At 40.7% G+C, this 15835-nt stretch overlaps 1 protein-coding gene across 2 annotated transcripts; it reads right to left on the bottom strand.

Annotated features, from left to right (window-relative positions):
• Nucleotides 1–679: 679 nt before the first annotated feature.
• TRMU (tRNA mitochondrial 2-thiouridylase) lies at nucleotides 680–15062 on the bottom strand. Of its 2 annotated transcripts, none has more exons than XM_049813957.1 (11): nucleotides 14971–15062; nucleotides 14316–14481; nucleotides 11961–12067; nucleotides 11283–11405; nucleotides 7984–8156; nucleotides 6427–6480; nucleotides 5836–5902; nucleotides 4874–4974; nucleotides 3665–3809; nucleotides 3334–3416; nucleotides 680–2455 (listed from the first exon to the last, which is right to left on the bottom strand). In XM_049813957.1, exons 1-11 carry the CDS (start codon nucleotides 15053–15055, stop codon nucleotides 2309–2311), a joined length of 1251 nt encoding a protein of 416 aa, XP_049669914.1. In that variant the 5' UTR covers nucleotides 15056–15062; the 3' UTR covers nucleotides 680–2308. The 2 variants fall into 2 exon arrangements, with proteins under 2 accessions (XP_049669914.1, XP_049669915.1); XM_049813958.1 differs by having other exon boundaries at nucleotides 14964–15056.
• Nucleotides 15063–15835: the final 773 nt, after the last annotated feature.

Genomic DNA, 15835 nt, shown 5'->3' with positions numbered 1-15835 from the left:
GAGCAGCAGGACAGCATGGAGCTCTGGCTGGGGGTGCACAATAAGCCAGCTGAAAGCATGTGGGTGAGGATCAGCCAGGTGACTTACACGGGCGACACTGCTGAGGCGTCTGCTACAGACTGTGTGATCAGGAAGAAGGACAACTGGAAGAAGCCTCAGGGTTGTAGGCCCTGGTCCTCATGGAGGACTTAAACCGCTGATACGTGCTGGAGGGACAACGCTAAAAGGCACAAGCAGTCCAGGAGGCCTCCGGAGTGCTGATAACTTCCTGACACAGATATGGAAGAGCTGATGAGGGGGGACTGGAGCATCCATCACACAAGGAGAAGCTGAGAGAGATGGGGCTGTTCAGCCTTGAGAAGAGAAGGCTCAGGGGGATCTTATCAGTACAGGTTGTGGAGTCTCCATCCTTGGAGATACTCAAAACGTGACACCACCCCCCCAAGCAACCTGCTCTAGTCGCCCCTGCTTTGAGCAGTGGAGTTGGACTAGATGATCTCCAGACGTCCTTGCCAACATCTGCAATTCTGTGAATTTTAAAAGAATTTTGAAAACACAGAAATGGCTATGTCCTTTTTCATGTCCTCACAGATGAACCTACCACTCTACCAGCACAGTACCAAACAACAAACATACCTGAGCATTGAGAGATGAAGTAATAATAAACAACACACGAGTATAACGCAAAACATTTGTGAAGATTTTAATTGGGATATTTACTGGAAAACTCAGATGAGGACAATGTGGAGCATTAACTCCTCAGTAATTAATTCCACATTTTGCAAAGACAAAAGCTTCAGGAAAGATAAGGAAAACATTAGGAAAACCATATAAAAGTCACAACCAGAACCCGTAACACAACTAACCTAACACAAATCACAGGAGTCGACGTGAAGCATGTATAGTCTTTACAGTTAACCTGCGCAAGGATAGACACTCTGAAGACAGACTTTTAAATTGAATTGATTTTGGCACCAGTGAAAAAGGATGGCTTTTTTTCCCCTCTCAAGCAGATCTACTGTAATGTCAAACAAATATGTAAGATTTTAAAACTCTAGGTTTTTTCCATAGGGCCTCCTGAACTGTGTGTTTAAATTTGCCAGACTAGCAGGTAGACACTGAAGAGTGTCTTCTCCCCCTTTTACTTCCACACTTGGAAGAGACTACCTTTTACTTTTCTCACCAGAAGAAATGAAAGGAATTCTTAGAAGATACTAAGACAACAAAAAAAGATGTACATGTAATCCAAGCCTTCAGATCTGCTGAAAAGATCTATTCACGGTACAGCTTTCCTACCACCCAAATTGGATGCAAATCTCAAAACTCCACACCCATCTGGAAAGCCCTGCTCCTGTACAGCTGTACTTTAAGGACAGTTACCTTCTATTACCATATTGAAGACAGGAATTTATTTTTGTTGACTTGCTGTAGCAGAGTTTTATTATAAGCCTAGGGTGTCCTCAATATGCACCCAGTCGTTATAAATGTAGATAATTTGGACAGGGGTATTCAGCTCTTCCTAATACCACTCCATTTTGACACATGGCAAGATCCAATTATTATTGGGTCTATATTAAGTTGGCTACATAATAAGGAAATGCATACAAATGTGCGTTTTTCTGAAGCCCAACATTGCATTCTCTTCTCCAGGAGACAAACCAAACAGCTTCTGCCCTCAGCAGTTAACAAAAAATTAGTCAGTTCTGTGAAATAAATTAACAATCAAGACTGGTTTTACATCTCTAGATTTGTAACTCTGAATTATGTAAACATCTGAAGCCACTACTTAATACAGCTTAAGAATCCAAAGCATTTCTTATAAAACTATATAAAATGAAAAATAAATATCTGTTGCTTGGAGTTCATTTAAAATACTGAACTTAAATATCATTCATTCCTCTTCCAGAGTTCAAAGCACAAACATAGATTTACTGTAAAATAACATATGTGCTTTACCTAGGGGCAGGTATCTTCAAGGAAAAAAAAAGTATTTCACTTATGCATACAAGATAGATTTATGATTTCAGGCATGATTTTAATGTTAAAATTCTTGTATGCGTAACTATCACAGAACAACTTTAAGACATCCCTTGATACGTATTAACATAAATATCACCACCTAGTCCAGTAAAATTGTACCAAACTGGCCTTAGTTTTAAATCTGTTCACTGCTAACAGTCAAGAGCTGGGACTCGATGGTCAACTGACCTTCAGAACATACAGATCAACAAAAAAATACGTTTATTATTGGTTTTATTATTCTCAGGCAGCAAATTCTCCAAAGTCCTTCAATAAACAAACCCATGTGTTATGTTGCTGGTTCTATCTTGTCAATCTCTTCCTTCTTTGGACCCTCCTCTCGGTTTTTGCCCTGTTGCATGGTGTACACCGATGGGCCCATCCTTAAGATCTTCCCACTGCCCAAGCACTCGTCACCCTTGTAGAACACGGCAAACTAGGAGATAAACACAGGGAGAGTCTTTTCAGCAGCTGCAAACAGCACGGCGAGAAACTGCAGCCTTTGCTCAAGACCTACTGGACGATGAGTGTATTCATTTATATTTGTTCTAACCAAATCTCAAAAAACCCCCAAAACAAAAACAAAAAGGAAAAAAACCTCTTAGGATCTGTTGGCTCACATGAGTGTAAATATAAGCATGTTAGGGGAAATTCCACTGTGAACTTCATCTTCTCAGCTCAGATTACTTCTCTTAAGTGCATCTCTTTGTTACAAACAGCTCAGACAATTTGCCTTCTCATGTGTCCCATGGGCCCCCAAGTTTTGGAGAGGGAGAGGAAGGGTAGAATGTATGCTGGGAGAGGGCATATAGAAAATGTACAAGAACCACTGGTTTTCAATGTGATTGAGTACTTTTGCATTAGCAGTGTTAAAAGGCATCCTTACACAGTCCCCTTTTCTCAGTACTGTTCCAGGACAATGAAATTCACTGGACACAGATCCTCACTGAACAAATTTGAACATTAAAACCATATCAAGCAGCCCATTACCAAACTAATGCCTTGTTAAATCTACTTCTTGAAGACAACAACAGATTCCATTTCTGCATATGCAACTGATTACCAGAGATATTTTCATGTATTTCTAAAACTTGTAAGCCAGTTTCTCAGGCTATATGGATAAGAATAGACCATTTAGAACTAGAAACAATCTCCTTCAAAATAGTTGATGAATAGTTAAAATAGAGCTAACTGCTCTCACATGCAAATAAATTAATTATTTTGCTCCAGCTAATAAGAACACTACCTTGTTTTACTAGCCAGATAAGCCAAAACACAAAAAAAAAGGAAAGAAAAGCACTTCTAGTAACTTACCTGCCCAGGTGTGATAGCTCTTGCTGGCTTCACTAGCGTCACCCACACACTCCCATCTTGGTTTAGAGTCAGCACACAAGGGACTAGAGCAGAAAATGACCAAACACCTGCTAGTTAATCCTTAAGTTCACATTAAAAAAGAAAAACCTTCATAATTAGGTTAAACACATGTAAGTCAAGATACTACTACACAGAATTGTTTTATAAAGACACTACAGAAACAGAAAGGCAAGCCAAAACATTTCAACTATTTCTGCAAAACTACACTGAACACACCACCACAGTTTCACAAACTGAGTAAAACAAAAAAAAAACCACAAGGTTTGATTACCCAATGCCATCTGGTGCCGAAACCTGAAATGACATTCCATCATTTTATCTCTAATGAGCTCTACAGGAGGCTCCTCTGCTATCCAGTGCACTCGGTTTGTCCGCAATAGATCTCTGTACAGAGCAGGGTGATCCGTTGATGGTGCCTTAAAATACAACGTTTATTTAATGCTAATGTTTTTGCCAGAGAGCATATAACTTGTGAAGTAAAGCATGAAATAGAAGAAGCATCAAGCCATATGAAAATGAAGGCAAAATGCCTAAGAAAACAAGCATTCTTTAGCACTTAATCAGCTTCCAGGTGAAAGCCTTTAATGAAAAAAATAGGCTAAAGCAAGCCTGAATTATTTGTCAGTGTTCTAAATCTCAATTACATCACTTCTTGTATTCTTTTTTTCTCCAATCATATTTCTGCCTTCTTCAGGGTGAGTTCAGATATCTACTGCCCTTCTTATCCTACTACAAGGTGCTACCTCCCTCTTCACCAATGTCTCAACACCTCCCCAACAAACGCGTTGCACACACACAACCTTACTGTAGGGCATTAAAAAAATAATTCTTAGTTGTCCTGCCTGTTTCCTCTCAACTGTCTTTTGATTATGATTTCCCCCCCCCCCCCAGGCACATCAACAAGTAGCAGAACACCGCACTATATTCACATCAGTATCAAATAAGAATAACAACTGCATGAACAGCCAGAAACATTAACAATGCTAGCAAGCTGCAGAGCTCCCAGTCATCTCACTTGACTAGTCATTAAGACACCAATGATTTCACAGTATTACATATATTCTGCCTCAGTTTTCAAAATGATAAAACTGTATTACTGGCTACTACTCCGTTTACTAGAAAAAGGAAGTAGCAACACAGTAAAACAAAGTAACACACATTTTGTATACTGTGCCATAATAACTACAGTAAAAACCTCATGTTTTAGAGTAGAAAATGAGAGCTCAGTAGATTGGCTGACTCTTTTCAGTATTTGCCCATTGTTTGGAAAAGTTCTATGCCAAAATCTAAAACAATTTTTTACTCAAGAAAAGCCAGTTTGGACAAGATGTTTCAAATCTGCTGATGCTGCACTAGTTGGTTCTTGTTTCCCTCAAGAGGAAAGCCAAAAATTCTGCCTAGGTTAGAAACACATTCCGTACAGCGGGAGTCACAAAATGCCTGTGTTAGTCATTTGCAATACCAGTGTTAATTAACTCACCACAAAGACATCTCCGGTGCTGACATCTTTGTCTACAACGAACCAAGCATCCTTCAGGCCTGCTAGTCTAGCCCTCTGGCCTATTGTGTAGAGGAACCAACCTAAAGAAACATGAAAATGTAATGCTGCTAGCAACCTTTAATCTTTTACTTTCAGAAAAATACATTAAAATCACTTCCCTAAAACTCTACCACTAAACAAAGAATAACAAATCAACTAAACAAAGAATAACAAATCAACTAAACAAAGAATAACAATCCAAGTTGCCTTAGAGAAGCCTGCCAATTACAAACTAAATTAACATCTACTTGAAAGTTTTCACCTGTACCTGAAGCACATGTTTAAAACTAATCCATTTCAATTGTGGTATTCTTAGGGTTTATAAAAGACAAACATTTCTTTATTTTAGCTTCGATTTGTGGTTTTGCTACCACTCAGTCTTACCAGCTTCCCTTACTTTTATGTAGCAGTAGAACATCCTACTTCCATACATTATTTGCAAGAGGAACTAAGTTCTGGCAGCTAGAACTGAAGAAAGAGCAAAGGAAGGACACACAGAAGGAAAGGAAAAGGTAAGCTGCCCATGTTTGGTAATGTCCTACTGTGCATCACTGAGGTGCATGGTGTATTTTTTCTGCAAAGTTTAGATACTAAAGAATCTGGAACTGAAGCACAATAATTGTGAAAAAACTACACAAACAATCGTCTCAGTATTAAATTAACAATCACTTAGTACCAATAATAATTATCATTTCCTTTCTTGCAATATGGAACAAATAAGCAAGAATCAGTTGTAGTTCAAGGCTCTACTATCGTATAAAGCAAGTTTTCCATGATTATTAGAGTCATCAAACTGGGAAAAACCTGTAGACGAGTTTGGAATTCCACAAAATTTGTCCCTCCAAATATAAGCAGTATTGTTCCATTTATCTAAAAGCAGTTAAGGTGGGTTAGCCAATTACCTTTGTGTGTTCCCATCACCTTCTTATCTTCAACGGAGACAAAGTTACCTGGTTGAGGTTCTAAATACTACCAAATAGGAAGAGATTGTTTAAGTCAGAAGATGGCCCAAAAAAACTCCCAGTATATTTCAGGTTCTGTCACTACATTCTCGTGAAGTTGGAAAATAGCTTTTCAACAGGCAAACTCTGCCCAAGCAGTTTACTGCCTCTTCCCTGATGCTGCTTTAGAGAGAAAAGTAGGAAGAGCAGTCCCTATTACCAGTAATTCTGGGCTTCACTCCCCCATCCTCACTTATGCCAGGGGACAGCAGGATTCAGCCAGTTGCCTCTCACATCCCAAGCACTTGTCAGAGCCTGGCAGGTATAGGAGTGTGAGTTCACACATTCCTTTTGCTACAGAACATGACTGCTTGCTGGTAGAGGGACAAGCTACTTCCTACAGGCGGTTGGCATTAGCTTCTGGGTAGGCTTGGGACTGCAAGGGGAAATGGGACAATTGCAACTTACAGAGATTTTTCCATAGAGTGTTACAAATTACTACTGAAAATCAAAACAGAACATAAAGATTGTCATAGATTTAATGTTGCTCACCTCAAGAAGGAAATTTTCGAAGTTTCTTTCACCAATGAAACAGACTCCCATACTCTGAAAAGAAAACATGGTACTGAATCCATAAAAGCAGAGAAACACATTTGAAATAATCACAGAGTCACAGAATGGTTTGGGTTGGAAGGGACCTTAAAGATCATCTAGTTCCAACCCCCCTGCCATGTGCAGGGACACCTTCCACTAGACCAGGTTGCTCAAAGCCCCATCCAGCCTGGCCTTGTCACTTCCAGGGATGGGGCATCTACAGCTTCTCTGGGCAACCTGTTCCAGCGCCTCACCACCCTCACAGTGAAGAACTTCTTCCTAACATCTAACCTAAATCCACCCTCTTTCAGTTTAAAGCCATTACCCTTTCTCCTATCACTACATGCCCTTGTAAAAAGTCCCTCTCCAGCTTTCTTGTAAGCCCTCTTTAGGTACTGGAAGGCTGCTATAAGTTCTTCCCGGAGCCTTCTCTTCTCCAGGCTGAACAACCCCAACTCTCTCAGCCTGTCCTCATAGGAGAGGTGCTCCAGCCCTCTGATCATCTTCGTGGCCCTCCTCTGGACTCGTTCCAAGAGGTCCATGTCCTTCTTACATTGGGAGTCCCAGAGCTGAATGCAGTACTCTACGTCTATTAATAATCTATTAATAATCTGTCCAGGATGGATTTTTCTTCCCTATGTATCCCAAACTATGCTAGGCGTCTCATAAAATAAGCAAAATCACAACACCTGCTCCAACATATGTAAGCTAATTCTATACAGCATCAGCGAAAGCCATAAGTACAAAAGAGAAATAATAGGAAATAGAACACACATTCAATAAACACATTAATCTTGGTGACTACATTGTACGTATATTAAAAACAGAAGTCTCTTTCAGATTAAAGTACAAAACTAACACAAATTATACACTAATGGTATGTCTCTTGAAAACAAACCCTCCATAAACAAATAGGATTTCCTTTTCCTTTCAGTTACTGCCTACATTCTTCAAACAATCATTTAAACAACCATTTATGGTGGATGAATATAAACATTAAAAGTGATCAAGATAGCATCAGCAATACAATTGCTGCCTGCATCTTTTTTTTTAGGATCAACCCATGAAGTGTTATTTCTCAGCCAGGAAAACAGAACTTTTTATTTTAAAAAGTAACTGTGGAAAAACAGTATGATCCAATTTCTATAAAGACATATTGAAAAACAATTATAGTGAGGAAGCCTTTATAACCTACGGAAAATAAAGCCCAAAGGCTTCTCACCTGCTGTAGTAAAGAATGCTTTCCTTAAGGCTCACAGTATCCTACCACACTGACCTTCACCTTAGTTCTTCTGAGATACAACGGTAGACAAATTATCTGCAAGCTAAAATACACAACTAACCACAAGCTCATAAAGTACTTTTAAGCAAGTAGACAACTATAAAACTGCTTCCCAACCTATTCTATTACAGTGCTCGGAAACAGCTGAGCTGTCAGAGATTAAAGTTCAAAAAGTTCAGGAAAGTCCATTTTAGAGAGAAATACAAATCCGAAGAGCTTAAGTGTTACCATGCCTCTTTTTTCTTTAGCACATGATGAAGGCCATGTTCCGCTGCTATCTTCTTTACAAAGTTTTTTGTTAAATCCCCTAATGGGAAAATGGTTTTCCTCAAAGCATCCTGCGAGATCTGACTGAGAAAGAAGGTCTGGTCCTTAAAGAGGTCAGCCCCTTGAAGGAGTTTCACAGCTGCAAAGTGCAGAAGACATAAAGCATTTCAGCATAACCCCCTCTAATAGTTCAACTTCCTTTAGTATTTTGTATGAAAAGCAACATTTAGTTTTATTATATCCAAACACATGTTAAACCCAGCATTTTTCAGGTTTTTCCAAATCTAATTGAAAATGTTTGGGTATCTTCTCACCACTAAAAAGATCTAAAAGGATTCTGATTTTCTACAACACAGAATCTTACAAAGTCTTACATTGCCTCATCTATTACAATACTGCAAGTCGCCGGCAAGAACATCAACAACATGAAATATAAAAACAGCTTTCACATTTCACGTGAAAGAGAGAATGAACAGTCAAATATCTTAGAGTATACTTTTCTTAAAAAAAAACATTCGGTTTTACCATGAAATGACACTACTATAAATCAATGATTTGATCAATCAGTAGAGTTATTCCCAATACTCAGGAGAGAAGAGTTTGAATTTATTCTTTAAAATAGATTAAGTCTCCCGATTGCCCAGATGAAATAAAAATGGTATAGTTTTTCAGTCATGTTCTGTCCACTCTCTTTAAGAGCTAATAGCTCTGATGTGGTACAAACTCTGCTGATCTGTTTCTTGACTAAAAGGAACACTAACTACAGGCCAGTAGTTCAGTCAAAACTAATAATACAAAATCCCAATAATGGGGCAGGAAGCCTGCTTAAAACATCATAAAATACTACAACTTTCTAGAAATTATATTAAAATAAAGTAACAAATAAACCCCTTTGAGTCCAGAACAAACAAATGAAAACCAGGAAGCTGTAACACAAAAACATCACCTTGGAAGCTTTGCATAGTGGTAGTTTGCAAGTCCCCTTTCCCTACGGATATACTGCATTTCTCATTATATGTCAGAGCTTCATCTGAGTTACTTTACTGCATTACAGCCCACTACAGAGCTACTTGGGAAATTTCTATACTGCCATCCAAGCTGTGATAGTGCCATGCAGAGACATACCCAAAACAGTGTTACTGATTTGTTATTGATTTGTTATTAGTTAGAATTAATCATATTCAATTTTAATAGGAATGTAGAATTATAAGAAATATTTTAGCAAAAACTATACATATCTATTGCATTTACACATTTAACTAACAGTTTGATTAAGAAGTAGAAAATTGTGAAGCATAGGTATGGGAGTGTTAAGTCTGAAGTATAGTAATAGGAACTTGGGAACTTTAGAAGGTGTGCTGTGTGTAGCCATAGGAATTCAAGTATTGTCTAAAATCATTTAACCACAGAAACTTTGACAAAGATTTGTTGATTTGTAGTGTTTTGTTTTAAGAAACTAAGGAAACCGTTATGGACACCAGTTTGCTGCTTGGAAACCCCTTACCCTTCCCACCTCGAGGATTCCAATCAGTAGAGTTAAGTGAGATTAACCAATGATTGTTCTAACATAAGAATATTAATAAGATGGTGTGACTGAAGGACCAATTATTAGAAAGGTTATATTTAAGAATAGACATAGTATGCATTTTTATGTAAACTAAAGATGATGGTGAGAACCGTACTGCACAGAATCACCTGGGAGGTCAAGAAGCGGACAAGTGAGGAAGACTATGAAAGACCACCAGAGGACTCTAGAGGACCACCAGAGACCTTCAATGCGCTTGCGTAAAGGATATTTACATATGCTAATAACTTCCTAGAAATCTAATGAATATGCATAACCTTTCTCAGAAATCTAATTAATATGGATGAATAACTTTAATATAAGGTGTATGATTTTGGTGTTCAGGTGTGCATGGTTCGTGAGAGGACTCACCCACGCACCCGGCCGTCAATAAAGAAGTGTCTGCTTATCTACACTAAATTGGTGTTGATAAGTTCTTTATTCCGAGTTTTTCGGCAACAACAGCATTAATCAAGCTGGCTCTGGTACTGATAACAAGAGAACCATTCTGGTGCAGAGATCAACCGCTGGCACACTAAGTGAAGAGCAAAACCAGCACTACTGCTACTCATACCTTTGCTGACCTGAGAATTGCAGCCTTAAAAAACTTTTCAATGGCAGTGTACACACAACCTTGACCTGCCTGGGAAAACCAGGCTTCTATAGGAGAACAGAGAAATAAGGCAGAATAGTTGAATTACTGAATGAAAACCTGATTTTTTTCAGTAAAATAATATACAGTCCACCTACTGTATTAAAGTTACTAATTTTAACATTTCAAAGCCTTAATTCTAAAATTCCACTTAAGCATATCCCCATGATGAGGTCTACCAATACAATAGCCAAAGAATACATTCCGTAAAATAGAAGAAACATATAAAGAAATTTTGACGTAAATCATGGAAATACTAGATAAAGATTTCTTGAAATACTTCTGCAGGGTTGTCGTGGTTTCAGCCCGGCCGGTAACAAAGGACCACGCAGCCGCTCGCTCACTCCTCCGCCCCCCTCCGGTGGGATGGGGAGGAGACGGAGGAGAGAAAAAGAAAAAAAAGAAACTGGAACCTCGAGGGTTGAGATAAAGGCAGTTTACTGGGACAAACACAAAGAGATTACAACAACAACAACGGCACTAATGAAAAAAAAGTATACAAAAAGAGTGATGCACAGTGCAACTGCTCACCACCCGGGACCCGACGCTCCGCCACTTCCCCCACCGAAAAAAAAAGAGGCCACCCCCCGGCCCGCTCCCCATTTATATACTGGGCAGGATGGCACATGGTATGGAATAGCTCCTTGGCTAGTTCAGGTCAGCTGCCCCGGCTATGCCCCCACCTCCCAGGTTCCTGTAAAAATTAACTCTATCCCAGCTGAACCCAGGACAAGGGTATAGAAGATAGCCCTGTCTCTTTAATCCACTTTATGGCTCCTCCAGAATATTGATTACTCCTGAAATGCTTATTCTTACCACTGGACCTGGATTAGAACTTTTAAAATAGAAAATGCAATACCTGACTAGTCAGGGTAATTTTCAGTAATGTAAATCCCCTGTTTTGCCCAATCAATCTTCTACATGGGCTGGAGTTTAAATGGTAGTCATTGCATGTAAGACGACAAACTTCTCTGATTCTGCAACACCAAATATAATTTAAATTTCTCTTTCACATCCAGGGTGAAATATGCAGTGAAGAAACCACTTACTATTTCTAACTTCAAAACGGTTTCTGAAAAGCCTTTGTGGTCTTTTGATATGCTTCTGTTGAAACACTTCCTCATCCTCTAGTGAGGTCCTAGCATAATGCCCAGTAGCAATTGCATCTGCTCCTATCAAGAAAAAAAAAACAACAAAACACAAAGGCACATACATGAAATTCAGTTTAAAACAGCAATATAAACATCTAGGAAAAAATCAGGAAGCGATGAAGGAAGAAAACCTATGGAAGTCTTATACTGATGATAGTCATACTGCTGCTACATAAATAATGTATACTTTTCATTGGCATGCCAGAACTTGTGCTTTTGTCCTTTAAGGACGACATACAAATGCAAAACCTAATACTCAGGTCAATATATGTCCCTGAATTAAATGTGCTCCTACATAGCAGCAACCTAATCTAGTGGAAGATAACCCTGCCCATAGCAGGGGGGTTAGAACAAGATGACCTTTAAAGGTCCCTTCCAAACCAAACCATTCTATGATTCTATACGTAAAAGCAAACTTAAAAATAAATACTTTGCAAATACTGCAATACTGCCACAGAGATATGTGCATTAGGCATGCATACAAATTCATGTTTTTCCCCACCTTTTCAAGAGTTTGTATCCTTTAAGTACTTCCACAGCACACATGCTGCACTGACACACTTGAAAATGCCTTACCAAGGTTATCCATAGCATAATGAAGAAAGTAGTTGAATTTGATGTGTTTGTTACACACAATATCAGGATTAGGAGTCCTTCCCAATTCATACTCTTTTAAGAGGTCACTGTAAAATAAAGATTCAAATGTATATATAGACAATATTAACACTACATAATACTATCCAAGACTGGTCGATCTGTTTAAACATGAGAACTTGAGACTCAGTCATACTAGGCATTTTATGTAAGAAATAAAATACCCATTAGATTTTAACCTGTAAAAAACAAAGCTTGGAAGATTTTCTCCAAAGTGCACTGAGGACATGGTCAAATGATCACTCACAACCTTGTAACCTTATTTTATTAAATTAATATTCCCTCAGGGGAGACATGACTACCCACTGAGTACCCCCTACTCATCTCTTATGAAATACTTACTTTCAGAACTAAAGAACACTGGTTCATTTTTCAAAGTGACAGTGCAGTGGAGCACACACCAGGAGTTAACTGTGTCTCAGCTGAAAGGACAATAACTTAATCTACAATAACACCACCACAAGCAGTCATGGGGCTTAATTTTATAGAGACGTTTTCCTGTCTTTTTCTTTCTCCTTCAAGAAATCCAAGCAGTTTCTCAAAGTCATGCTGTACTTTTACACTGTTGCATAATTAAAGCATTTAGCATTTAAAACACTGAAATAATAACTAATGAAATTAAACTAGCATACAGTGATGCACTGATATATCAAAAGGCCTGATCCCTGCCTTACTTTGCTTATCCTCAATAGTCACTCAAGTCAAGAGGAACTGAGGACATGGACTGGAAAAGGATCCTGAACTGTACTTAAAAGAACACCAGCAACCCCAGTACCAGGTTTTACTCTTCACCATCTGAAACAGAATCAATTGCTTCTTCCTTACCATGTTATACTTTACCTTCATAAATAGAAAATAAAGCAACACGTCTTTTATTTTGTCCAACTACTTTTTAACAGTTCTGAATTTAACAATTTATACTAATAATTAAATCACCTGGGTCCACCCAGAGCTGCTTCCCTCTCACTGGCTCAGCACTATACTCTGATGATAACACACTACTCCTTTGAAAATACTGCAAAAGCACACTGGAAGTTTTATAAAAAAATCAGTGTAACGCCAGGCTTACATCAGTTCGCTAAAGCACAGAACTGCAGAAAAGGCAATGAAGGATGCCTACTGAATCTCTCTGATATAAAAATGCAAAACGGACTTTGCACAGAAGATTATGGGTAAGACAAGACCTGGGATAGTCCTCTTGATAAAAGGTGGGTTTTGATGAATGACCCTTTAAAGAGAGACTCCAGAGGAAGAGTAAATTCAAGCTCAGTGATGACAGTAAAGAAAAAAAGATTCTGAAACAAGCAAATATACTTGCAACAGATTGTCTGGGAACACTGTACTAATAAACGAGGAGAAGCAGAAGAAAATCTGATCTTCTACAATCTTTGATTCACTGTCATCTACAGACTCCTTCCACCTCCAAGAGTTTTGGTAACATTTATTCATTCTCTCACACTTTCCCAGAACAGGGCTGTTTTCTCCACTGACTGTACAAAAGTTTTCTGCTCAACCTGATGTCATTTCAATGTGATGTAGAAGTACCACAACTAGGTTATTCCTCAGTTTCTTCTAAGACAAGGTAACAACAGCACTACTTAGAGGGAGAAGATGGAGATCAGGGAACGACTTTTACGTACTTATGCTGAGTAAGCAACAGAGAAATTATGTTGTTATACCAATACTACCCCTCTCCTCCTGCCTCCCAAGAAAAGCTCTCAGCTTTTCTGTGCAGAACTTTCTTCCCTTTAAGTGGAACAAAGTCACAGAAAATCTGGACACCCTCTTTAGAGAACAGTTTCAAATTTGTTAGAAGATTAAAGAAGCAAGGCTAGTTCATGATCACTTTGTGGTAAACTGGATTCAGTACATATTAATTTAATGTAAAATGCACTGCCTAAATTACACAAACTGACAGTAATAGCACCCCACTAAGTATTTTTTCTCACGCTGCAATAAGGTTGGGACAGTATGTGGGAAGCAGAAGAAACAACCTGCAACAAAGCAACTGCTACACACTTAGAATCTAGGGAGAAAGCACCTATTAATTTCAAAAATAACAAACATATTAAAACCAACACATGCATTCTGATCTTAACTATCAATGAGAGAAAAAAATAATTCTTCCCATATTTAAGAGGCTTCAGCACTTTCTCTTTGTACTGACAATACTGCAGTAAATCACCATTGCCCATTATCTGTCCGTCCTCGCTTTTCACAGCAACGTAGTACTATACTAATATACTGAAAGGCCATCTATTTTAAACATGTTTCTACCTGAATACTTCATTCCAGTATTCTTTCACGTAGGAAACCTGGTGAAAAGGAATATCGAGCTTCTGACAAACCCGGTAAGCATCTTCGCAATCTCTGTCAATGGAGCAAGCTCCTTGTTCATCCAGAGGGTCCCAGTTCTTCATAAAGACACCCGTCACTTGGTAGCCTACAAATGAAGGTAAGAATGACTTATAAAGTCAAACTCCTACAGCCTCGACCCAAAACCGGTGTTTTTCAAGACCTGTGTGTGTAACCGCTTCTTTCAGAAGACGTGAGCAGTCCTGTGCTAAGCAAGCATCCTGTGAACAGGATATATACATATAGTACAGTTCTCGCATGACTTTTTTTTTTTTTTTTTTTGCTTCAGCCAACATAAACCCAACCTCTTCCAGCAACCTAACACAACGGTATTTCATAACCCCCGAGTTCCTCCCACCCCGTCCCCGCCTGCCGCCCGCCGAGGTGCCCGGCTCTCCGCAGGGCCGGCCCGGGCTCTGCCCGAGGCCGGGGCGGCTCCACCGGCCGCAGGAGGCGGCAGAGCGCGGGGAGGCGCCGGCCGAACTGGGCCGAGCCGGGCCGGGCGAGAGGGCCGGCATGAGGGGAGGCGTGAGGGGAGAGAAGGACAGCCCCCGGCCCCGCCGCCCTCACCCCCCACCTCGGCGGCGCAGCAGCAGGGCGGCCACGGCGCTGTCCACCCCGCCGGAGACGGCGCAGGCCACCCGGCGCCCCACCGCCAGCATGGCCCCCGCCCCGCCGCTTCCGCCTGCCCGCCCCCCTCTTTTCCGGCGGCCGCGGCCCGGCGCCCAACGGCGCTCGGGGGAAACGCGGCTGCCCTCGGGGGTTCCGGCGCCCAGCCGGAGCCGGGTGGGGGACAGCCCCCTTCGGTTAAGTCGGCGGGAGCGCCTGCGTTTGCCGCCTGCTCGCTCTTAACGGCACGTACCAGCGAGCGCTGCCGGTGTTTGCCACCCTCCGCTGCCTGACTCGGTGCCGTGGGGCCGGCCTGCACCTCTCCCCGCAGGGAAGCGGGGCTCAGGCCCCGGGCCGCAGGCAGCGGGGGTACACTGTTAATGGCGTTGTTAAACCGGCCGGAAGGGTGGAGAAAACGAGAAGAGCTTTCTGGCCCGCAAGCCTCCTGCCGTCAGGCCAACCAGAACCCTCAACCACGTACCCTAAGCAAGAGCCCTCCGACTGCCCAAATCGGAGCAACAGGACTCGGCCCCCCAAATCGGACAAAAGAAGCCCCAGAAGAAAACGTTACAGTCTCCATTTAATCACTTCACGTTCATTATCACTTAATGAACCAAAGGTTACTCCACCTGGCTCCAGCTGCTACTACAGAGCAGTGCAGCCTCCCCGAGTGCTGTGCCCCAGGCAGCCATCCTGCACTAACCCCACTCCAAGCACCTCAGGATATTTGAGCAACTGACTTGTTACCTTGAAGGCTGGAATTCGGCTCTTAGTTGAAGACACATCGAGCTGTCAACTGGCATTTGAACTTCAATGACTAGTTAGGCTAGTCA

Source organism: Accipiter gentilis, chromosome 11 (assembly GCF_929443795.1).
Source record: "Accipiter gentilis chromosome 11, bAccGen1.1, whole genome shotgun sequence".
NCBI classification, from domain to species: domain Eukaryota; kingdom Metazoa; phylum Chordata; class Aves; order Accipitriformes; family Accipitridae; genus Astur; species Astur gentilis.
This window is presented reverse-complemented; position numbering and strand designations above follow the sequence as displayed.